Here is a 24,110-nt window from a genome sequence, read left to right on the forward strand (position 1 = left end):
AGATTTGGGAAACCAGATCTCTCCTCCTCCTCCTCCTCCTCCTCTTCCACTGTTGTCTTCTTCCCTGCAGCCGCAACCAGCTCTCTTCCCTGCCCTCCTGCCTCTGCCTGCTGCCCCTCAAGGTCCTCATCGCCAGCAACAACAAGCTGGTCTCCCTACCCGATGACATTGGCACCCTCAGTACCCTCCGCCAACTGGTGAGTCAGCAACGCCGGGGTGTGTGTGGAATTCCTCCAAGGGACAGGGCAGAAGCCACCGGGAGGCGGGACCCCCTTCCTTGCCTTCCCCCAGGGTTCAGCCTCGCTGGTGTCTCCAGGCTCAGCTGGGCTGAAGCCACATGGAGGGTGAGGGATGGGGGGATCCCCAAGGCCCTCCAGCCCTAAACCCAAAAGGCAGCAGGACCACCACCACCCAATTCACACAACCATCACATGCTTCAATCTGCTAGGACAACCTCCTGCAGACAGCCTGCTTGTATCCCTCTCTCACCCCAAATCACCTCGAGGACGCCTAGGTAGAATTGGGGGGGGGGGGCTCTCTGTCCACTCAAACATACCAAGACAACACGAGAACTGGGCCTTTTCTGTGGTGGCTCCCCATTTATGGAATGTCCTCCCCCAGAGAGGCTCGCCTGGTGCTACCGTGACGTATATTTAGGTGCCAGGCAAAAACCGTCCTCTTTTCCCAGCCTGTCTGCCATTAGACAGTCTGTGTCCTTGTGATTTCATTGTTTTATCTTTTTGGTAAAACTACTTTGAGGTGGTGGTTGGCTTTTTTGAAAATTAAATAAAATTACTAGTATGTAAATTTTATGAAATAAATAAGCTTTCTCTCCCTGCCCCATGTGAGATGTCTCCAAAGCAGTCTTGGTCCTGGCACCTCTAAGGCTTTCTCCCTCCCTCCCCCCCCCTCTCCCGGCACTGGGATGGGGCTCTGCTCACCTGTGGCCTTTTCCCAAATCCTCTTTTCTGCCTCAGGACGTCAGCAGCAATGAGCTGCAGTCCCTGCCGGCGAGTGTGGGCGGCCTGGAGTCTCTTCGGGATCTCAACGTCCGGAGGAACCAAATTGCCATCCTGCCCGAAGGTCGGTGCCCGCCCAAAGCCTCCCTCCTTTGCCGCTGCCACCTGGGCACCAGCAGATCCCGTGCTTCTAAACGGGTGGCGGAGGGAGCCCTCCCTGCCCCGCTTCTTCCCCTCGCTCACAGACGCCTGTGCTTTGCCCCTCCCCCTCAGAGCTGGCGGAGCTTCCCTTGGTGCGGCTGGACTTCTCCTGCAACCGCGTCGTCCGCATTCCCACCTGCTACCGCCACCTACGGCACCTGCAGTCCATCCTGCTGGAGAACAACCCTTTGCAGTTCCCACCTGCGCAGGTAACAGGGGAGCAGGGGGGTGGGCAGTTGAGAGCAGAGATCGCTTGGAGGGGAGGGGGCGGAGCTGGACTGTGGTTCTCCCCAAACACACCCCACCCTTTCCATTTATCCTGCTCAGGCTCTCAGTGGGGCCTGGGGGCCAGGATGTAACAGGCTGGTGGGGAAGGCAGGTGCGATCCGGCAACTTGTTGCACCTCCTCCTTGCTAAACGGGGCAGGCGGCCTTCGTTTTGCGGGAGCCGCCACCTCCCTGTGACCCAGCGCCCCCGTTCTCCCTGCAGATCTGCTTGAAAGGCAAAATCCACATCTTCAAATACCTCAACATGGAGGCCTGCAGCAAGGCGCGGCCGGACCTGGCAGAGTTCGCACAAGGAACCCGCCCTGCCGGCTTCGGGACGTGGTAAGGGGGGAAGAGGGGGGCCTGGGAGGCTCTGCTAAGCAACTGCTGGGAAGGAGCAGCGTGTCTGGGGCCAGGAAGGGAAGGAGGAGAGAGGCTGTACCTGGGAGGAGGTGGCTCTGGAGCAGCTTTAGCCGCTGGAGGGGGGCCGGAAGAGCATTGTTTCCAAGAGGCTTGTTTCTGTGTCTGTTCCCCCAGCCTCCCAGACGACTTCTACCCCGTGCGGCAGTATGGCGGCCTCGACTCGGGCTTCAACAGCGTTGACAGTGGGAGCAAGCGGTGGTCGGGGAACGAGGTGCGGGAACGCCTTCCTGATCTCCTTGCAGGGATGTTTTTTACAGTTGCAAAGGGAAGGGAGGGAGGGGCTTTGCAGGGGGCCCTTGAAAACCTTACAGCCAGAGGGGTGTGACGTGAGCCTCCGGCCCGGTTGTGTGCCATTCTAGTTATGGGATAGCAGGGTTGGAAGGGGTCCCCCGAGGCTCATCCAGTCCAGCCCCCGGCAGCGGCTCCCTCATGCCTGACAGGCGGCCGATGATCACAGCTCAGTAATCCCTGACAGAAGCCTATCCAGACTCTGCTTGAAATACAAAGGAGAGCCCACCACCTTCCAAGGCCATAGAATTCTAGCATCGTAAAGTTGGAAGGGACCCCCGTGGGTTATCTAGTCCAGCCCCCTGCAGGGCAGGAATCTCAGCTCAAGAATCATGCCACCTCTGCTTAAAAGCCTCCAGCAAAGGAGTCCGTTCAGCTGTCAGATGGCCCTTACCACCCGTCATTTGCTGTTTCCCTCTTCTCCTTCGCTGCCCCCTGCTCTCCCCGCTTCTCAGTCCACAGACGAGTTTTCGGACCTCTCCTTCCGCATTGCTGAGCTGGCCAGAGACCCCAAGCAGTTGAGGGAGAAGCGCAACGGGACGGGTGAGGAGCCAGGCAAAATGGGGTGGGGGTGGGGTTGCTAACAGCAAGGCCTGACTTTTTGCTAACAGCAAGGCCTGACTTTGGGCCTGGAGGGAGGGAAAAGGAGGGAGACCTGAGCCCTAACCTCCTGCCTGCCTGCAGTGGACGCTGCTGATCTGGAGCAGATCGACTACATCGACAGCAGCGTCAATGGGGAGGAAGAGGAGGACGAGGTCTCCATGGGAAAGCCAGAGAGCGCCTCTCTGGGGACAGCACCCACCGAGGTGAGAATGGAGCTTGCCCTCCTGCTGGCAGACCTCTCGCGGTTACTCTTGGGTCCTCCCGGGGCAGGATTTCCCCATGTCCTGCTGGGAGAGTTGGAAGGGAGGGCAGGGGTAGAGTCCAAGGATGGCGAGGCCCGTTGCATTCTCCACAAGCAGAGGAACGACTCTGGGGTCCTTGGTGGGCAGCGTGTGGTGTTTGGGTGCTAGGGGTGGGCTGGGGGCCAAAAGCTTCTGAATCATCTTGTTTTGCTTGAACAAGATTATCATCAGGGGGTGGGGTGGGGCACAAGAGGGTTGGACTCCCAGTAGGAAGACGTCCTGACCACCTTCTCGTGTTTGTGTTCTGCCGGAGGGAGTTCCACAGTTCAGCTGTGAAAAACGGACTTTGTTTTCCCTGCCCCAAATCCCCCAACACTCCGCTTCACGGGACGAGTTCTGGCGTCACGAAAGAGGGATGAAAGCTTTCCCCTTTCCGCCTTCTCCTCCCCGGGCATAATTTTCTAAGCTGTCACGTTGCAGCTTCAACCAGCAAATTCCTCCCTTTTCCCGCTTTATTTCCTCACGCTTTCTCTCTTCCCACCCTCGTGGCCTCTTCTAGGACTTCCAGAAGCCCAGGAAGAGCTCCTCTACTTCCCTCCAGAAAACAGGACTTGCGGAAAACAGGTGTGTGGCGCCACCTTGCGGCCAGCTCCCTGTGTGAGTGAGTCGATCTTGTGCCTCGTGGAGCAGAGCGTCCCTGTGGGGTCTCCTTTCCGACTCCTCCAGCTCCTCTTCCTCCCAGGGTGCCGTTGCCTGCCCCATACTCAAACCTGAGCTTGGAGTGTGGGGGTCCTCAAATCCCTCTTGGCTGCCGGGAATGGCCCAAACCCCACATGCTCCTCTGGGATTTGAGCCCTCTTGCTGTCGAATGGTGCTCCCTCCCTCCAGCTGAAGGGGAGAAGCTTTTCCCTTTTGCAGGCGGGCAGCCAATGAAGGGCAGCGACCCCCATGCTTTTTGTGTCCTGCGCTGCTGGGGGGGGGGGGGCGTTGTCCCTCCACAGTCTCTGCGACACCCTGCCTCTTGCTTTCCCCCTCCTCCAGGGCCAGCCTGCCCAGGCCGGAGCCATTTGGGGAAGAGCGCCGGCGCCCGGAGATCCTGCAGCTGTGGCAGGAGAGGGAGCGACAGCAGCTTCAGCAGCGGCCCCTGTGGAGCCAGGGGGCCGAGAGGAGGGAGAGGTAACGGCTGGGAGGGGTCGGGGGCTGGTCCTTCTGCTTATTTATAACAGGGTTTGCATACCACCCCATCATAAAAAAAAAATGCAGCAATAAAACCATGCCATAATGCCACAAGAAGTTAGAAGCAGACATCGCTTAACCCTTGCGGAAGGAGGTGCCCTTAACTGCCTGCCTGTAGCCCAAAGCTGCACCCCCCCCCCTGCCTGTCAGAGGGAGGACTTGAATCCAGGCCTCCTCACCCCAATCCTCTGCCCACTTTATGCTGTTGGCTGCTATTTCTATTGCTCTCTTCACTGAATAAATAAGATGGGACTCCCTTCTTAAAACCCAGAAGCCAGTGGCTCTTTCTACAGTGGTACCTCGGTTTTCAAGCGTCTCGGAAGCCAAACGTTTCGGAGCTCGAACGCCAAAAACCCGGAAGTAAACACTTCTGTTTTCAAATACACCTCGGAAGTCGAACGGCCTCCGTTGCATGTTTTTCTTTTTTTTCTCCACTGACTTTGCCGACCACCCTTTGCGTCCTCGGTTGTCGAATGTTTCAGAAGTCAAACAGTCTTCCGGAACAGATCCCGTCCGACAACCGAGGTACCGCTATATTTCGTTTCATTTCATTTATTGCATTGATAGCTCTGCCCTTTCCTCCGAGGAGCTCAAGGTGGTGTGTGTGATTCTCCTCCTCCTCCTCCTTTAATCCCCACAACGACCCTGCGGGGTAGATTAGACTGGGAGGCGGAGATGACTGGCTTCATGGCCGATTGCGTGGATTTGAACCCGGGCCTCCTGGGTCCAATCCTGTAACCGCTATGCCAGCCGGGCTGTTGGGAAAGGGGGTCCTGAGTGATGCAGCCCCTCCACCCAGGACGGGTCCAGCTTCTCTCTCTCTCTCCTTGACTCTGAGTTTCTTTCCTCCCCCACGTCAGCCTGGCAGAAAGCAGCAGCAGCAGCCTCTCCCAGCTGAAGAATCGGAGCCAGGTAAGGATGGATGAACGCAGAGAGAGAGGTGTGCATGTGTGTGTCCACCACCCCCCCCCGTGTGTCTGCTTTCCATTCAGAACATTTCAGGGGCTCTTCACGTGGCTTCACAATGAAGGCTCCCTGCAGTCTAGGAGGGCTGACTTCTGCTGTGTAACTTGTGCCGCATCGCTCAGGTGTCTGCCCCTCCCTTTGTATAATGACATCAGGCCAGCGGTCTGCCCAGGGCCGGTGCGTCCATTTAGGTGGACTAGGCAATCGCCTAGGGCGTGTAAATGGAGGGGGCGCTGGCCAGCCTGCCCCGCAAAAAACCCGCGCCGCCGCCGCCCTCCCACGGCGCTCGCTCGCGCTCCTCCTGCCTATGGAGGGGACGCTGTGAGCTCCTCAGCGGCTGCAGAGAGCGGGTGGGGGCGGCGGCAGTGCCCATAGTTGAAAGCTTCAGCTATGGGTGCTGCTGCTGCTGCTGCTGCTGCCGCCGCTCACTCGCTACAGCCGCTGAAGAGCTCACAGCATCCCCTCCACAGGTGGGAGGGCGCTGAGCTCTCCTTTTGGCTTGCGCTCCTCCCGCCTATGGAGGGGACACAGGGGCGTCAGCGGCGTTGTGCGTGGGGCATGGCGCATGCGTCATGGCGCATGTGCCGGGGGGGGGGGCGCCAGAATGTGATTTTGCCTAGGGTGCAAAAAGCCCTAGCACCGGCCCTGGGTCTGCCTAGTAGTCCAACCTCCTGTTCTCACAGTGGCCAATTGCCCCTAAGGACCTAGGACTCTAGATAGACTGCCACCGGACCTGGAGGTTCCATAAGAAAAGCTGTTGCTGCTGGATCAGGCCAAAGGGGCCCCATCTAGCCCAGCATCCTCTTCTCACAGAGGCCATCCAGGTGCCTGCTGGAAACCTGCTAGCAGGATCTGAGCACAAGAGCCCCCTCCCCTCCTTCTGGGGTTTCCAGAAACTGGCATTCAGAAGCATCGCCTCCTCCAACTGGAGGCAAACCATAGCCACTGAGGATAGGAGCCCTCAATAGCCCTCTCCTCCATGAATTTGTCTAATCCTCTAAGGCATCAAAGTTAGCAGCCATCCCTTCCTCCTGCAGGAGGGAGTTCCGCAGTTTAACTATGCGCTGCATGAAGAAGGATTTGGTTTTATCTGTCCTGAATCCAAGTAACTGTGACCCCCCCCCCATATCTCTCTTTTAGGGATCAGAGCAGCTTTCTGGCTCCCCCAGGCAAACTTCGCACTCTGCAGGTGAGTTCCTCCTAATAATTTTTTTGGGGGGGTGAGTCTTCTGGCAAGCAGAGGGGGAAGCATTTATTTTATTTTATTTTATAAAATCTGGTAAGAAGCAAAAGCCTCAAAGTGGTTTGCAATGAAAAATCAACAGTCATAATTCAAGTTAAAATAGTGCTAGACTAAAAAACAGATCCTGAAGCTGAGGCTCCAATACTTTGGCCACTTCATGAGAAGAGAAGACTCCCTGGAAAAGACCCTGATGTTGGGAAAGATGGAGGGCACAAGGAGAAAGGGACGACAGAGGACGAGATGGCTGGACAGTGTTCTCAAAGCTACGAACATGAGTTTGACCAAACTGCGGGAGGCAGTGCAAGACAGGAGTGCCTGGCGTGCTCTGGTCCATGGGGTCACGAAGAGTCGGACACGACTAAACGACTAAACAACAACAACAAGACTAAAAAACAAGTTGGTAACTCTCGTCGACTTTCTTAACACCTGAGAAGGCTTGTCTAAGCTCCAGGGGTAGGTTTGGGGCTTTCGGATTTCAGAGTCACCCTGTGTGACGCCCTGCCTCTCGCCTTCCGTTCTGCATCACGGTTGCCACATGCACCAGACAAGGCCTTGCCGCAGTCAGCAATCGGACTGCAGCATTCTGCACTGAACCTCTGGTTCGGGTGCGAGGGGAGCCCCACGTCGAGGGATGCCTTGAGGCCTCCTTCCCTCGGGTGCTCAGAGCCTCTTCCTCCTTTGCAGATCCCGTTCACCCTGCCTACCCTCCATCCCGGGAGCCCGGCTCCGCGCAGAAGCCTTCCAGCTTCCTTTTCCGCTCCTCCTCACGGAACAACATGCAGCGGGGATCCGGTGAGTAGGGAAAAGGGGAGAAGCCTCTGTAGGGAAGCGCCCCCTCCGTTGGGCAGCGGGGCTACTGGGCCCTCTGCGGCTAGAGTGGCGGAGCAGCCGCCCTCACGCATTTCCCCCCTCGCCCCAAAGGGTGTGGCCTCCTGACACAGCCAAACGGGGCTTGGGATCGGGGTCAGTGCAGGCTCCCAGGGGCCACCCTCCATCAACATGGTCCATGGCAGGTTCAGAACCCCACTTGTGTCGCTGACAGCATCAATTCTCACCAACGAAATGGGGCTGTGGTGGCCTGTAGGGTGCCCTTATTTCTTTCGCGAGCTTCACAGCCCAGTGGGAGCATTTGAACCCAGGTCCTGTTTGAACCCTCTAATCACTGCACCACACTGGCTCTACTGGTCAGACCTCACCTGGAGTACTGTGTCCAGTTCTGGGCACCACAGTTCAAGAAGGATACTGACAAGCTGGAAGGTGTCCAGAAGAGGGCAACCAAAATAGTCAAAGGCCTGGAAACGATGCCTTATGAGGAACGGCTTAGGGAGCTGGGTATGTTTAGCCTGGAGAAGAGAACGTTAAGGGGTGATATGATAGCCATGTTCAAATATATTAAAGGGTGCCATATAGAGGAGGGTGAAAGGTTGTTTTCTGCTGCTCCAGAGAAGCGGACACGGAGCAATGGATTCAAACTACAAGAAAGAAGATTCCACCTAAACATTAGGAAGAACTTCCTGACAGTAAGAGCTGTTCGGCAGTGGAATTTGCTGCCAAGGAGTGTGGTGGAGTCTCCTTCTTTGGAGGTCTTTAAGCAGAGGCTTGACAGGCATATGTCAAGAATGCTTTGATGGTGTTTCCTGCTTGGCAGGGGGTTGGAGTGGATGGCCCTTGGGGTCTCTTCCAACTCTATGATTCTACTGCTTCTGGTACCCTGCTGCCTGCCTTGGAGTAACCCCCGCATCCATCCAGCCCTCAAGGCAAGGAGGCAGCAGCCCCCCCAGGGCAGAAGCTGCAAGGGGCACGATGTGGATGTAACTTGGGCCCTTCTGCATGGTGCTCTTCTCCGGCCTCTGAATGAGGAACTGATGGCTTTGAACTTTCCCCCCCTCCTTCCTCCCCAGGTTCCTTCTCGCCCGACCTCTCCCCTTCTGAGCTCAGGAACCAGCGGAGGCTGCGTGCCGCATCGCAGGCCCAGGACGAGAGGGAGCACGCAGCTCAGCTCCGCAAGGTACGGCCCCCCAAGAGCCAGGAGGAAGCAGCTTCCGGGGGGGTGTGCACATCTCCTTGCGGCTGAACTGTAAACAAAACCTCCCAGTAGGATTAGGGTTGGCTCAATAGGTGTACCGCCCTGTACCCATTGCTCTCAGGGTGGCCCACAACACAGAAGTGCAAGAAAAAGGGGAAATGCAGAATAAAAATAAGAGCAAAAGCATTTCCTATGCCGCTTTATATTTTTAAGGAAGAAAATGTCCAAGCAGTTTAAAACCTTTGTTAACACAGCAGATGAAACATTCAGAAATACAGGCAGCAACCGTTTTAGACGCGTTCGAATCACGCCCAACTCAGGAGTGAGCAGAAAGCATCTCTAAAAGTGTTGGCTTTCTCGATGGTGTTTTAAAGATGCGTGATTTCATGGAAATGTGGGGTGCCTTGGAGCATAACCCCCCCTCAATGGGGAGCTGCCTGTAAAACACTGCAAGAGAAGGCTGGAGATGGAGTAAGTGGGGATGCCTTGAGGGGGGGCAGCAACAGAGGGACACCGTGGCTCTGCTCTACCCTCCCCCCCACGTCGGAGGCAGCGAGGCACCCAAATATCCCAGTTGCAGGAAACGGCAGGAGGGGAGAGGGATCCACTTGCGCTCGGATCCTGCTTGCAGCTTGCCCATTGAGGCATCTGGCTGGCCACCGTGAGAATAGGAGGCTGGGCTCCATGAGCCCCCAGGGGCCTGATCCAGCCGGCTCTCCTTGCGTTCTGCAATGCTGAGTCTGATCCAGCAGGGCCCTCTGTAAGTTCTTATTCTCTCCCGACAAAAGAGGACCAGCATTAGGGACGCACAGCTCTGGAGGACGCTGAGCTTGACTCCCAGGGAGCTCTCGACCCTTGACCTCTTCCCCCCCCCTTGCTGACTGCTCCTCCTCTCCCCTTCCTTCCTTCCTGCAGGCCATCGAGTCCCAGCTGAACGTCACCCTGGCTGAAGACTTGGGCGAGGCTCTGGCCAACGGAGTGGTCCTCTGCCAGCTGGTGAATCACCTGCGCCCTCGAGCTGTGCCCTTCATCCATGTGCCCTCCCCGGCTGTGGTGAGCCTTTGGGGTCGGGGGTCGGGGAGCCTGCCAGACCCCCAAGTCCCCTGGGGTCCTGACAGATCAGGGGGGCTCCCAAGCTGATAAATTTATTGGGTTTTCCAAATTAGAGTTTTACAGTCGCATATCCAGCATACAACATAAAAACAAGAATCTCCTGGATTTCCCTCCTCCCCTTTGTGGGTCCTATCGTTAATCATTTCCTCCTGCGTCTTTCATCATAATCCAAATCATTTACATCTCCATTACATCCAGAATTCAAGTGATAAACTACAAGTGATATTCCAGTCCTACTAACGATTTTAACTGTTTACAATGGTCTTTAAGATAAGTTACAAATTTTCCCCATTCCTTATTAACATTTTGTGTCCCTGATGGCAAATGGCAAAAATGGCCGGAAGAATCAGAAATCAGGAAGACCTTGGACCCATAAACTCAAGCCCTCCCCTACGAAGGACACAATTCAGAACAGCGGTTTTGTTTGTACGACCCGCTAATAACAATAGAATTCAAAACGGTAGCAATTGCTGCTGATTCAAAATTCCGTTTAAGCTACTTAAAGGTAAAGGTAAAGGGACCCCTGACCATTAGGTCCAGTCGTGACCGACTCTGGGGTTGCGGCGCTCATCTCGCTCTATAGGCCGAGGGAGCTTCCAGGTCATGTGGCCAGCATGACTAAGCCGCTTCTGGCGAACCAGAGCAGCACACGGAAACGCTGTTTACCTTCCTGCCAGAGCGGTACCTATTTATCTACTTGGGACCAAGCAACAGGAGCTCACCCTGTCGCGGGGATTCGAACCGCCGACCTTCTGATCAGCAAGCCCTAGGCCAGGAATCCCCAAACTTCGGCCCTCCAGATGTTTTGGACTACAATTCCCATCTTCCCTGACCACTGGCCCTGTTAGCTAGGGATCATGGGAATTGTAGGCCAAAACATCTGGAGGGCTGCAGTTTGGGGATGCCTGCCCTAGGCTCAGTGGTTTAACCCACAGCGCCACCCACGTCCCAGCTACTTAAGTCCCAGCTACAGAAGCTACTTAAGTTTGATTAATTCAACAAAATGGATGGGCACTGGATCACAGTTCCCTCCTGGCACCCCCTTGCCTCTGAGCTCCCCCCTAGGTAATGCTCCCGCCCCAGGGGCACCTAGACCAGGTCTGTCCCGCCCGAGGGGTGCGAGAAGCTGCCTGAGGTCATTGCTTCACCCAGCTCACTACAGCCTGCACTGGCCGGCAGCAGTGGCTGCCCAGGACTTTAGGCAGAGAAGAATCCCCGCCAGCCCAGCCCAGAGATCGATTGAGCCCGGGACCTTCTGCATGCCAAGCGGGTAGCCTTCCCCTTGGGCGTTGCTGGGTTGACCTCCTCTCTCGCTCCCTCTCCAAACAGCCAAAGCTGAACGCCATCAAAAGCCGGAAGAACGTGGACAGCTTCTTGGCCGCCTGTCGCCAGCTGGGGCTCCCGGAGGTGAGATTGGGCTTTTGCGGGGGTCTTGTTTGTGTGCTGCTGCTTGCTTGTGCCTGCTGGGGAGGGAGGATGGGGGGGGGGAAACAGGACAGGAAGACCCTCCTTTGAGAAATGGCCCCCAAGCCCTGTTTTTACACAACACACACACACACTCTCTTTCCATTCCTGCTCACACATTGCCGCCACCGACTCCCTCCCTAGTACAACTTAGATCTGTAGAGCTGGAAGGGACCCCCGAGGGTCATCCAGCCCAACCCCCTGCAGTGCAGGAAACACAGCTGAAGAAGCCCTGGCTCAGGCACGTCCCCAACCCTTGCTTAAAACACCTTCTAGGAAGGAGAGTCCGCCAGTGTCCGAGGGAAACCGTTCCACTCTCAAACAGCTCTTGCCATCAGAACGTTATTTCTGACATTGGAAGGGAATCTCCTCCCTCGCTATTTCAAGCCATGGGTTCAGGTCCTGCCCTCTGGGGCAGCAGAAACCAGCTGGTTCCATCATCCACAGGATCATAGGATAGGAGAGCTGGAAGGGACCCCGAGGGTCATCCAGCCCAACCCCCTGCAACGCAGGCATCTCAAGGTGGCAGTTGGCCAAATAAGGCCCCGTTTCCAGCCTGGCTGCCCTTCTCTGCAGACTTTGAGCCCCTTCCCTCCCCACCTGCAGGTCGCCAACCTCCCTCCGTGCCTCTGTGTGCTACCGGTGTGTTTTCTTTTTGTGTCCTGTGTTCTCTCCCCTTTGCCACAGGTCTCTCTCTGCTCCGCCTCCGACGTGGCCGCCCTCCTGCAAGGCAACGTCCGTGGCCTGCTCCGCCTCCTCGAGGCCCTGCTGCCGCTGCCGTCGCCGCCACCCCTACACCCCGGGGCGGGGAGGCCCCCCCTCGCCCCGCCCGCCCTCTCCGAGCACCTGGCTGGCTTTGGCGTCTTCTATGTCGTCCTCATGCTGCTCCTCTACTTCACCTATCGCAACCTCTGCGGCTGCTGAGCTGGCGGGGGGGCGGGGTCCCCGGCCACCCCCACTGGGCAGGAACAGTTTCTCCAGGAAAGACGTGGGTCAGGGCACGTGCCCCCCCACACTTTGCACAGGGGTGGGAGTTGGGGTGTCAGCAATGCAGTTGAAGCAGGACACTGACAAATACCTTTATTTCTGAGGCCACCAATCCCTGCAATTGCCCCCCCCTTAATAATAATAATAATAATAATAGCTCTCCCTTCCCTGGTCAGAATTAGCTCCCTCTGCCAGGCCCAGGGGGGGGGGGAGTTCAGGGCAGCCCTCCCTTGGCAGCTGCTGCTCCTCTGCCAACACCTCGGTCTCCTCTGTGCCTTGTTCCCCTAGCGAAAGGTGTTATTTTTGCCGGGAGGAGAAGCCGCCAACTTCCTCCACCCCCCCACCCCTCGGTTCACGTGCACTTAAAACTGCGTTGCACTAATTCACGAGTGCCTGCAGTGGGGAGGTGCGTGCGTGTGGCAAGGGAGCACTACGGGCTGTACTTGTGCCCCCCCAAAAAAATAAACCTTAGGCCGTCCTAAAGCCTTGGCCCACCCACTCTGACACTGGGTGGTCTTCGCCGCCCCTGCTTCTCTCTCACACCCCCTTTTGATGGGAAATGGCAGTGCGTTTCTGAACCAAATGAAACTCCCTACCCCAGAGTTTCTGCCCGCTCCCCTGCACTGGGAAACCTTTGCAGGATTTTTGAGGGGCTCAGCTGTTTGGCACCCCAAAGTATGTCCCCGGGGCATCTCATGCCCCTCTCCGGGCTTCTTGGAGGCACACAGGCCCCCAAGACCGCACTTAGTTTGCGGGGTAAAGGCCACTTCTTCCTCAAATGCCCTTCCCTCCCCCAAAGCCTTTCAGGGTTCCCTATTCTGGACCTCTTCCCTTTTTGGCGCCACCCAGGGGGCTTCCCGGGGGCATCCGATGCTGGACTCGAATTCCCGCCCTTCCTTTAATCTGAACGTGCAATTTCTGGTCCACAGAGGGAGGGAGAGATGGGGGCATTGCCGTGTTCCAGCCCACCCCATAATCTCTCTGGCACGGTGCACCCCCAAATCCTGGGTGGCGGTGGGCAGGGGAGGCCTTAAACAGGTGACAGGAATCGCCTTAATTCAGGGCAAAAGCGGCTCCTCTTTCTAGGGACAGCTGCAGTCAAATTCCAGCCCCTTCTAGTCTCCCTCCCCATCTCCGCTGCCTTAAATATATTAAATTATACATATATATTTTATATAAATATATAAATATATATATATATATTTGAAGAGAAGAAGATTATGGAATACTGTAATGTAAAGAAAAAAAATTTTTTGGTCTTTTTAAGCATGTACAGAATTGTAAATATTTGGTGCTCTCCATCGATCGCCTGCCCCCCTCTCTTGAGGGGGAGGGCAAAAATATTTTTCAAGGGCTTTTTGGGGTTGTTGTTTTTTTTCCCCCTTTTCACGGTCCCCCATCCCACCAAAAAAAGGACTGCTGTACATTCTGCGTTTGCGTTCCTCTTGCCTTTTTTGTTGTTGTGTTCCTTCTCGAGAGGCAGCTCCCGCGTTTTGTGTTTTGTTCCTCTCCGCCTCGACATCTGTACATTGTAAAATACAATTCTTTTTTTCCCCCAAAGGACGGCGGCAGCAGCCTCCTGCTCGTGGCGTTTCTTCCTTCCGCCTCCTTGGTTGTCTTTGTGTGTGTTTTTTCCTTCCTGTCACCGCTGGGGGGGTGGGAACAAGTTTGCTTTTGCAATTCGTGTTACGGGGTAGGTCCGTGTTGATCTGATGGTCTGAGCTTGCTTGCTGGTGGGAGTTGTAGTTCCGCCGGGGGGGGGGGTCCCCAAAGCCTCCCTCCACCCACTCTGCAGAACCCATCCTGACCTCAAGTGTGCGCACGTACAACTTCTCCCGCCTGCAAAGGGAGATGTGTCTGTGTTAGGCACACTTTTCCACCGGCTCCTGTGTCCAGCAGGGCAGATGTGGGAGGCCGTCTCGGTAAGCAGCGCCTGGCCAGGCCGTTCTCCTTTGGCTTGCCCTCCCACCTGCCTTTGCTAACTTCTGCCCCCCCTTCCGTGCCCCCCACCCCTCAGGAGTCTCTCTGCTCCCCCCACCACGTGCTGGAAGAGGAGGGTCTGCCCCGCGTGGCCGAGACGGTTCGGACTCTGCTGGCAACGGGCTGCACTGCCCCGCCTCTGGGGCGCCAGAAGACCTAGGTGGACCGGACAGGGTGGCCTCGGCGGACTGGACAGCAGGGGCTGCGCTGAGCCAAAACCTTTGCAGGGCCCACGGTGTAATCGCTCAGGGATCTTCGGTGGGACCAAGCAAGAGAAGCCAGGCGCTTCCCCCACAGGGAAACGGACTCCACATTCGAAAGGGGCAAGAGGGCAAGACACCTTTGCCAATGCTCTCCTCCCGTGGATGGGAAGCTTCTCTCCAAATTTAACAAGAACATTTATGTGTTTTTTGCATTTGTGCACATGTGGGTGAGGTTGCATTTAAATAAGCTGCTGCCTCAGTTGTGTTGTCTATTAGCAAAGCCTGTTCTATCGGCCCCGGGGCCGTTCTTAGGGGATTATGAAATACGGGGAGGGGAGGCCTGACCTCTTCTTAAAAACTTCCAGGCGCTCTCAGCGCTCAGCCCTCCTTCACCCCCAGCCCAGGTTGGTTTCCTTCCACAGAAAAAGTTGGAAGGGACCCCCGAGGGTCATCCAGTCCAACCCCCCTGCAATGTGGGAATCCCAACTGCAGCATCCTTGACGGGTGGCCATCCAACCTCTTCTTAAAAACCTCCAAGGGTCCACCTGCGTCCGAAGGAGTCCCTTCCACTTTCCTTGGATTCCTTGCATGGTGGGACCTCCTCCTGTGCTCCTCCGCAGGGCTTTCTTTTCCATCTCCAAAGATCCAAACCTCTGAGCGGCTGCATGTCTGAATGGGCAATTGCATGCCAGCCAGGAGTCCGGAGAACACCCCTGTCTGATTGGAGGGTGGGATGGGGTGGAAGCTTTCCTTCCAACCAACGGACAACGGCAGGTTCGCTTACATCTGGAGGAGCTCGGCATCAGAGCAGGAGAAGAGTTCTGCCGGATGAGGCCAAGGGGGCCCCTCCTGGAGTCCCCCCCTCCTGTTCTCACCAAGGGCCGCTTCTGGGAAGCCCAGCTGCAGGACTGGAGCATAAGAGCCCCCCTCTCTCCCTGTGCTTCCTTCCCAGCATGGCTGCTGTGTTTGTAGGGGTGGGTGGGAGCTGTAGTTCAGCCGCAGCCCAGGCGCCAAAGGTTCCTCACACCCTGCAGGAGAAGAGCCCACAACTGCACCTGGGTCAGCCCAAATGCCCACCTGGGCCCCAGCACTGAACAGCCACGGGGGTTGAGCAAACACCCCAAAGGAAGCCCCCCCCCCCCGCCATCTTCCACAAGGGAACTTGCTTGGTAGGGTCGTGTCTGGAGTAAATGTTACATAGCCCTGCAAGCGAGTGGGGTTTTCTTGTGGGTGGTGGGGCTTCAAGGGGGCTGGTCAAGCTAGCCTTAAGCAGATACTGCCCTCCTTGTGGGTACTTGTGGCATACATCCTCTCTGCTAGGTCTCAGCACCCTGGCTTGGTGCCCCCCCGGTGCCCCAGGGAGAGCATGGCAGCAGGCAAGGGGATGTGGCCCACCACAATCACACAAGGCTATCTTAAGTGCAAGAAGAGGGAGGGAGGGGCCTGTTTAGTCCAGGCTCCTGGTCTCCCCCTGGCCAGCCAGATGCAAGGAAGCCTGCAAGCTGGATCAGAGCCCCTCCTGTGGTTTCCAGCACCTGGGATTCGGGAGCATCACTGCCTAGGAGCCACCGATAGCCATTTTCTCCACGAATGTGTCCTAGCATCATAGAGTTGGAGGGGACCCCCAGGGGGTTTGTTTGTTTTTACCCAACGTGGGACTCGAACCCACAACGCTGAGATCGAGAGTCAGTCGCTCTCCACACTGAACTATCCTGCCTCGTCCAGCCCCCTTTCAAAGCCGGACCCAGAAGCTTCCCTGCCGCTCCAAGGACTCGTCTACACGGAAGCCCTCAAAGGGGGCGGGGCTGTCGCTGCCTCCCTATTAAGGCGCCTCGCTGGCCGGGAAACATGGGGGGGCGGTTTCTGCGGCGGGTCTTCTCCCGCTCCCCGCTGAACCTTCCCAACAACCCTGCGATAAGGGTGGATTCGAGCCCTGATCTCGCCCTCCTTCCTAGCTCTAACCGCTGCGCCATGCTGCCTCCCCCTGGCTGGAAGTTCTCGCCCTTTTCCGGATGGGCGTGGCTAGCGGGAGGTCACGCCCACAAGGGACTCGCACCGCCCCCTCCAACAGCCAGAAGTTCAACCGGGAGGGCGGGTGGAATTTCCGGCCTTCCCCTTTAAGGTCCTCTCCGGGGGGGGGGCGCTTGGCCACGCCCCTTTCCCGGCAGCCCCGCGAGGCGGAGGCGCCGCGACGTCACCGCGCTCGTTCTGGTGGGCGGGGCTTCCCGGCGGGCGGCCAAGATGGCGGAGCTAGACCTGTTGGGCTCCATCCTGAGCGCCATGGAGCCGCCGCCGGCGCTGGGCGACCGAGAGGCGAAGCGGGCTAAGGGTAAGGAAGGCAGGGGGGGGGGACCCAGGAGTCCGGGAGGGGGAGGGAAGCGAGCGACGGCTGCTCTCGCAGGTAGACTGCCTCCCCCCCGGAGGCTCCGCGAGAAGAGGCCCAAGGGCGCCTGCGCAGCTCCGGGGGCCAGAGCGCGGCGCGGGTGACGTCAAGGTCGCTGCGGGTCGGGCTAGATGACCCTTGGGGACCCTTCCAACCCTGCAAGGTCCGCTGTCCTTGGGGACTGGCGACACACGCTCCGCCCTTCCCGAGGGGGAGGAGGAGGAGACTGGATCCCAGCTGCCCCCTGGTTCCCCCCGCAAGGCTGGGTGCTGGTGGGTGCCCAGCAGCAGAAGGAGAGCCCTGCAGCCGGATGAGGCCCCAAGGGGCTCTCCATAGTCCGGCCCCCGGACCTCACAGAAGCTGACCAGGGACCCCAAAGGTGGGAATAAATTAGAGATCTTATGCTTCTCTGGCCGCGTTTATCGTGTTTCGTTTTGCATTTTAGATTTCTTTGTTTCGAATTGAGTGTTACAAATGTTTTTGTCCTGTATTTTGAGATTATAAAGTGCACTTTGTGGAGAAGAGTTTTGCAGAGTGGGTGATACGTTTGGGGTTTTGGAGAAAAGGCAACACGATAGGCGTTTAGAAAGTTACTGAGGGGCATAAAGAAGAGGGACAGAGGGAAGGTTTTCTCCCTCTCTGCTAACACACGGACACTCAAGGAATCTGAATAATGTTGGGAGATTCGAGGCAGAGGAAAGAAAATCCGTCTTCACGCAGCGCGGAGAAACTGTGGAACTCCCTCCCTCAGGAGTCAGGGAGGGCCTTCAAAGAAGATGAGAAGGAATGAGGGAGAATCATCTCAAGGGCTCCATCCTCTCTCCACGGTTGGGGGTAGTATTGCCTACTGGGAATCGCAGGAGGGGGCAGCATGGATTTGTGCTCCCATGCCCTGCTTTGGGGCTTCTATGGTCAGAGCATCTGGTCAGCCCAATGAGAGCAGGATACTGGACCTGGTGGGCCTGATCCAGCGGGACTCTCCTCCCTATTTCCTTCCGTAGAATTGAACTCCTTCTGTAGAGCTGGAAGGTCCATGGTTTTTCAGTTAGCAAGTGACTAGACCGGGGGTTCCCAAACTTTTTTGGGCCATGCCCCACCTAAGCATCTCTAAAATCCTGATGCCTTCTCTTGTGACATATAATTCTTAACTTTCAAAAAGTGAGCTCCTATTCACGTGGAAGAAGCCTAAAATGCCATGAACTGTTAATAACTCTTGGGAACCACGGGGCTGGACACAGGGTCCCTGCCCCTGAGTGAGTTGAGATCTGGCTCAGAGGCTGCTGTCGGTGACCCAGGTTGGGACCAGAAGCAAGAGATCCCTTGCTAGGATCCCGCAAGCCACTCACGCACCCCTTTCTGATTTTCTCTCTCTCTCTCTCCCCCAGAGCAAACAGCACAGCTGAAGAAGCTTCAGGAGCAAGAGAAGAAGCAGAAAGTCGAGTTCAGGAAGCGGGTATGTCCTCTGCCCCACCCCAGGGCACATGTCCCCAACTTGCAGGCAGGTGGGGACCAGGGGACCACCCTGGCTTCCTCTCCTCCTACTCACAGCTTCCTCTCTCTTCCCCCTGCCATACAGATGGAGAAGGAGGTCTCCGATTTCATCCAAGACAGCAGCCAGACCAAGAAGAAGTTCCGGCCCATGAACAAGATTGAGCGCAGTATTCTGTGAGTCCACTGGGGTGGGGGTGGGGGAAGGGAAGGGAAGGGAAAAGGTGCCGTTGCAGCTGGACGGGTGAAATCCAGCCTCCAGGTGAATCAAACCTGACCTTGGCTTGGTTTCCGACTTCAAGGTGGCCTGAACAGATTGGAGAACTGGGTGCAAGCTAGCAAAATGAATTTAAATAGGGGCAAATGTAAGGTTCTGCACTTAGGCAGGAAAAACAAGATGCACAAATACAGAATGGGGGGGCACCTAGCTTATTTGCAGTACATGTGAAAAGGATCTGGGGGGTCTTGGTGGACCACAAGCTGAACGCGAGCCCACAGTGTGATGCAGCAGCAAAAAAACCGAATGCCATTCTGGGCTGCATCAACTAGAAGTCTAGTGTCCAGATCAAGGGAAATCATATCACTCCTCTCTGCTGCCTTGGTCAGACCACACCTGGAATCCTATGTCCAATTCTGGGCACCACAATTTAAGAAGGATGTTGAGAAGCTGGAATGTGTGCAGAGGAGGTTTGAGCAAGAGGTTCAGAAGTCTGGAAACCAAGCTTTGTGAGGAACAGTTGAAGGAGTCGGGGATGTTTAGCCTGGAGAAGGACAGGAGATACGATGGCCATCTTCAAATATCTCAAGGGCTGTCACAAGGAAGATGGAGCCAGCTTGTTTCCTCCTGCTCTGGAGAGTACGACTTGAACTCGTGGATTCAAGTGACAAGAAAGGGGATGCTGACTAAACATCAGGAAGAACTTTCTGAGTGCAAGAGCCCTTTGGCAGTGGAAGAGGCTTTCTCAGAAGGTGTCGGCCTCCCCTTTGTTGGTGGCTTTTAAACAGAGGGCAGATCGCCCTCCGTCTTGGGTTGCTTTAGCTGTGATTCCTGCCTTGCAGGGGGTTGGTCTAGTTGACCCTCAGCGTCCCTCCCAACTGTGCAATTCTCTGATTCCCATTCTAGGCACGACGTGGTAGAAGTCGCAGGCCTCACCTCCTTCTCCTTTGGCGACGACGAGGAGTCCCGATACATCATGGTTTTCAAGAAGGCAAGTGGGGGATCTGTCGCACTCCCCCGCCGCTTCCCGTTCCTCCTCTCCGCCCCCCCCCCCGAGAGTTCATGTTCCCGTTCTGACTGCCCCACCTGCCTCTCTTTCAGGAATTTGCCCCCTCGGATGAAGAGCTGGACGCCTACCGCCGGGGAGAGGAGTGGGACCCCCAGCAGGCCGAGGAGAAACGCCGGCTGAAGGTGGGCAGCTTTCCTCTAAGGGGGGGGGGAGGCAGGATTGGTCCTGTCAGGCAAGGACTGCAGTGCCACCCTCAGAGGAGACGCCACCCCAGGGTGCCTCTCGGGGCATTTGCAAACTGCGGAACTGCGAACTGCGGAACCCCAACACATAAGAACATTAGAAACTTGGATCTGGAGGCAGCGGTGGTTCTGAATACCAGTTTTTGGGAATACGTTTCATCATGGGTCCCTGTGAGAAGAGCGAGAGAGAGATGCTCTTTGCTCAGCACCCAGAACATCTCCCAAGGGACCCTCTGCCCTTTCTCCTGGCAGCAGCGGCAGGCGGACTGTCCTCCCCTTCTTCTGGTCTGCAGCATTTTAACATTTCCCCGAGGGGAAGGAAAGGCCACCGGGCTACAGAGTGCAGTGGCTGGAGTGTCTCCAAAGCCCTCTCAGGCCCCTGCGCTCTGCAGCCGGGACTCCTGCGCCTCTGCTTGGCGAGGGAGGGAATGGGAGACACAGAGAGCATTTGTCTTCCGGGCAGAAGGGCAGCCCCAATGGCATCTCTGCGTGGTGAGCCTGCCAGAGAGCCCTGACTGGATCCCTGGAGAGCCACTGCTGCCAGTCAGTGGAGACAGTCCTGAGCTCAGTGGTGGCCTGCTCTGAAGGAGCGGGTACCTAGCTTTGGGATACTTCTTGCTGTCGCATGAGACTCCAGAGACCTGGCGTGCCTTCCCTCAGCTTCACTGGGTGGCCCAGCTGTGCCCCTAACTGGACAGGGGCAGCCTACCTTCTGCCTATGCTCTGGTAACCTCTAGGGGCTGCCTCTCTGAAGACGCTTCAGAAACTTCAGCTGCTGCAGGATTTTGCGGCCAAGTTGCTCACCGGCGCAAGAGGGTTTGATCCTATGAGACCGACCCTGGGCCGACTGCACTGGCTCCCCATTCAAAGTGCTGGTTTCGACCTTTAAAGCCTTAAATGGCTCAGGACCACGGCACCTCAAGGACCGCCTCTCCCCATATGAACTGGCCCAAACTCTGCCCTCCTTTGTGTGCCACCTCCATGAGAGGTCTGGAGGGTGACAACACGAGAACGGGGCCTTCTCTGCAGTGGCTCCCCATTTGTGGGATGCTTTCCCCAGGGAGGTCCACCTGGCGCCTTCATTATGCACCTTGATGCGCCAGGCAAAAATGTTCCTCTTTAATAATAATAATAATTAATAATAATAATTTATTATTTACACCCCGTCCATCTGGCTGGGTTTCCCTAGCCACTCTGGGCGGCTTCCAACAGAAATATTAAAATACACTAATTTAACCAGGCCAATTGATGTGCCAACCTCCATCCAAAGATCTCAGGGCGGTTCCCCAGACGCAAACGTTGCGCGTGTTTGTGTTTTATACCGGAATTGGGAGGAAGGGCAGCCCATGAATTTTATGCGTGAGAAAAGAAGGATGGAGGGAGGGGCCCAGGAGGAAGCAACCGCTGTGACAAACACACCACGCAGCCCCCGGCAATTTGGCTACCGGGACAGAGCGCGAGCCCCCTCCAAGCATCGTGGGGTGGGTGGGCCGGGGGGTGTCTGGGAGCCGCTTCCCTTCTGTCTCTCACTCCTTCATGGCTTCTGCCCCTCAGGAACTGGCTCAGCGGCAGGCGGAGGAGGAAGCCCTGAAAGGCCCCACCGTGGTCAACCCCAACACTGACTACAAGGACAAGTACAGCCACCTGATTGGGAAGGTGGCGGCCAAGGATGCGGCCCACACCATGGAAGCCAACAAGGCCTACGGCTGCGGTGAGTCGGCCGGGGGGGGGGGGGTTTGGGTCTCCTGGTTGGCTCCCCCCGGGCCCAGAGGGACATCCGCAGCAAGAGCAGCCTGGGCTGGCCCCTCACCCTTCCAGGGCACTCCCAGCTGTGCGCAGGGTGCTAGCCCTCAAGAATCCTTAGGTCCACGGCACCCGCTGGAAACAATTCAGGAAGGTTCCTTCTTTCTTGTTCCAGTATGGTTTTCTCTGAATCGTAGAGTCGGAAGGGACCCCAAGGGTCATCGAGCCCAGCCCCCTTGAACGCAGCTGTCCTATAAGGGGGTCCAAGATGCGAGCTTGGGGTTAACGGCGCTGTCTTTTAGTCAGCTGAGCTATATCCCTTGTAACAACCAGAACATAAGGATACGGATTTGTGATAGGAAAAACAGCAAAGGGGGTAGTGTAGGGGGAGATTAAGGGGGGGATATAGAACCCCCTTGAGATCTACAGGTATGGGGCAGTAAACATATTTAAGTAATTAATAATAATAATAATAATAATAGCAAAAGAAGAAGTTGAACTGTGGAACTCCCAAACTTGGATGGCTTTGAAAGAAGATTAGACAAATCCATGAAGGAAGAGAGGGCTATGGGTGGCTGCTGGCTGCAATGGCTATTGCTCTGTCTCCATAGTCAGAGGCCGTGATGGAAGCCACAGGAGAGAGTTCTGCTCTTGCACTCGGATCCTGCTTGTAGGTTTCCCTTTGGGGCACCAGGTTGGCCACTGTGAGAACAAGATTCCGGGGGGCCCTTGGGCCTGATCCAGGAGACTCTTTGATGTATTTATGTTCTTAAACCATGGAAAGAGGAGGTAAAGTGTTGCAGACAGAGCTTTAGAGCAGACATTGAGAACAGGGTGTGCCTTCCGGGTGTTTCAGACTACATCTCCCATCAGTCCCAGGGCTGCTAGGACATGTAGTCCAGAACACCAGTAAGGCACTCCAACTTCTCAATGCCTGCTCTGAGAGGCTCCTGAATTGGGCCTTTGTGATTGGGCTGGGCGATTCTCTGCCTTTTATTAAGGTTTTTTTCATAATACAATATAAAAAAGACCTAAATAAAAACAGAAAATGCAGAGTCCGCTCTCAGAGGTCAATCTTTGCCAGGCTGACGGATTCTTGACGTTCCTCCCCCCCCCATCCCTCTCCCCTCGCAGTTCCCGTCGCCAACAAGAGAGACACGCGCTCCATCGAGGAGGCCATGAACGAGATCCGAGCCAAGAAGCAGCGCCTCCGCCAGACTGAGGACGAGGGTCCTCCTCCGCCCGCCAGCAGCTCGTAGGGATTGGGGCCGCCGGCAGCGGCTGGGTTCGCTCCCCGTCGGGTGATTTCAGGGACTTGCCTCCGGAGCTGCTGCTGCTGCTACTTCTGTGGAACCCTCCCGGGGGCTCCCCAGAGCGGATTAGGAGGGGGACCCTCACAAAACATCCCTCCCCCTCCTCCCTAGGTGCACCCCAGCCCTTTTGAGTAGTTGACCCCTAGCCCAGGGTGGCGTTAGCATGCTAGCGGGCGAGGAGGAGGAGGGTTTGTAAAGGTTTTTATCTTCTGCGTGTGAGAAAAGAGGCTGAGACTGGTGTAGCAAGGTGGGAGGGTGTTAAGAGAATAAATAATATTAACCCCCCCAAAAAACACCACAATTCCCCTTTTGTGTGCTGTTCAGACCTCTGCAACTGAAGTTGCCCCTTTTAATCCTGTAGTGTGGTCCCCCCTTGCATTGAAGCCCCCCACCCTTACCTCTCCTCATTTTAAAACTCCCCCACCCCGGTTTTTATTACCACTGCAGTACCAAATACAAAATACAAAATAAAATACAAAATTCTGTATTTTAGAATTTCTGTTTTGTTGGAGGCCGCCCAGAGTGGCTGGGGGGGCCCGGCCAGATGGGCGGGGTATAAATGGTAAATTATTATTATATTATTACCACTCTCATCCACCAGAGAGGGCTCCCCCCCTCTGAGCTGCAGTACTCCCTGCGCCCCACCAGGGGGAGCAACCGAGTTGCTGTGCCACGTTCCTGGCAGCAGGTGCCGCTGTTGCTCCTCCTCTCTTCCTCTTTACCCCGCTGTGGGGGTGGGAGGGCAAAGGGGCCTGTTTGCCCCTGTGTGTGCATTGTGCGTTTGAAAGGAGGGTCCCTTCTGCCTTTGGGGTGTCGAGGTCGAAACATAACTGTCTCCCCTTTTGTTGTTCTCCCAACGCCGCTGCCAGGTCTGGAGTTTTTATTCAGTGTGTAAATATTTTAAAAATTCTGTTTGCCTGCCTTCCTGCTATGGGGAGCCGATGCCCCCATTGCACGCACACACACACACCCCGCTCCCACGTGTCACAGGCTCCCAAGGGGGCCTGGCGGTGTGGATGCTGGAGCTGGGGAGACGCCGCCGGTGTTTGGGCAGAGGGCTGTATATGTGTGTGGACAACATTAAATGCTTGTTTTGGACGCTGTCTCGTCTCTGCCTTTTCTTCGTGTCGAGAGCAAGAACTTCACAGCCCCATGGAAGCTTTTGACGTTGGGGGGGGATAGTTTAGAGGGGAGATAAATAGGCGCTTAAAAGTGTATACGACCACTCGAACTCGGGGCTGTTCAACGAAGTTCGTGGGCAACAGGGGCAAGCGCAGTCAAGTATTTTTTATGGTGGTGATGATTTATTAGATTTATATCATTAGTAGGCAAACTAAGGCCTGGGGGGTGGGGCGGATCCAGCCCAATCGCCTTCTAAAACCGGCCTGCGGACGGTCTGGGAATCAGTGTGGTTTTGCATGAGTAGAATGTGTGCTTTTATTTAAAATGCATTTCTGGGTTATTTGTGGGGCATAGGAATTCGTTCATTTCCCCCAAAGAAAATAGTCTGGCCCC

General features: G+C 56.2%; 2 protein-coding genes across 4 annotated transcripts in view; both read left to right on the plus strand.

Moving 5' to 3' along the window:
* Nucleotides 1–16,317, plus strand: part of LRCH4 (leucine rich repeats and calponin homology domain containing 4) — a 57,026-nt gene extending 40,709 nt beyond the window's left edge. For 2 of the 3 annotated variants that reach the window (XM_035135109.2, XM_060281958.1), the window contains exons 3-18: nt 71–197; nt 978–1,083; nt 1,233–1,369; nt 1,650–1,768; nt 1,964–2,060; nt 2,593–2,680; nt 2,822–2,943; nt 3,542–3,606; nt 4,024–4,158; nt 5,079–5,130; nt 6,325–6,373; nt 7,112–7,219; nt 8,329–8,435; nt 9,369–9,506; nt 10,896–10,973; nt 11,718–14,028. In XM_035135109.2, coding sequence (XP_034991000.1) covers nt 71–197; nt 978–1,083; nt 1,233–1,369; nt 1,650–1,768; nt 1,964–2,060; nt 2,593–2,680; nt 2,822–2,943; nt 3,542–3,606; nt 4,024–4,158; nt 5,079–5,130; nt 6,325–6,373; nt 7,112–7,219; nt 8,329–8,435; nt 9,369–9,506; nt 10,896–10,973; nt 11,718–11,954 — 1,765 coding nt within the window. In that variant the 3' untranslated portion in view covers nt 11,955–14,028. The other variant, XM_035135110.2, reaches the window with a different exon arrangement.
* Nucleotides 16,318–16,380: 63 nt separating this feature from the next.
* On the plus strand, nt 16,381–23,698 carry SPAG7 (sperm associated antigen 7). Its single transcript, XM_035136567.2, has 7 exons — nt 16,381–16,529; nt 17,969–18,036; nt 18,160–18,248; nt 19,195–19,279; nt 19,390–19,479; nt 21,094–21,250; nt 22,417–23,698. The coding sequence occupies exons 1-7, from the start codon at nt 16,442–16,444 to the stop codon at nt 22,539–22,541; spliced, it is 702 nt and encodes a 233-aa protein (XP_034992458.1). The 5' UTR covers nt 16,381–16,441; the 3' UTR covers nt 22,542–23,698.
* The last annotated feature ends 412 nt before the right edge of the window (nt 23,699–24,110 follow it).

Source organism: Zootoca vivipara, chromosome 13 (genome assembly GCF_963506605.1).
Source record: "Zootoca vivipara chromosome 13, rZooViv1.1, whole genome shotgun sequence".
In the NCBI taxonomy this organism is placed as follows: Eukaryota; Metazoa; Chordata; class Lepidosauria; order Squamata; family Lacertidae; genus Zootoca; species Zootoca vivipara.

Excerpts from the sequence above, each read along its gene's own strand:
- SPAG7 (XM_035136567.2), top strand. The coding sequence starts at position 16,442 with ATGGCGGAGCTAGACCTGTTGGGCTCCATCCTGAGCGCCATGGAGCCG. Across the intron at positions 19,280-19,389 it reads ACATCATGGTTTTCAAGAAG|GAATTTGCCCCCTCGGATGA; the intron begins GCAAGTGGGGGA and ends CCTCTCTTTCAG. Across the intron at positions 21,251-22,416 it reads CAACAAGGCCTACGGCTGCG|TTCCCGTCGCCAACAAGAGA; the intron begins GTGAGTCGGCCG and ends CTCCCCTCGCAG.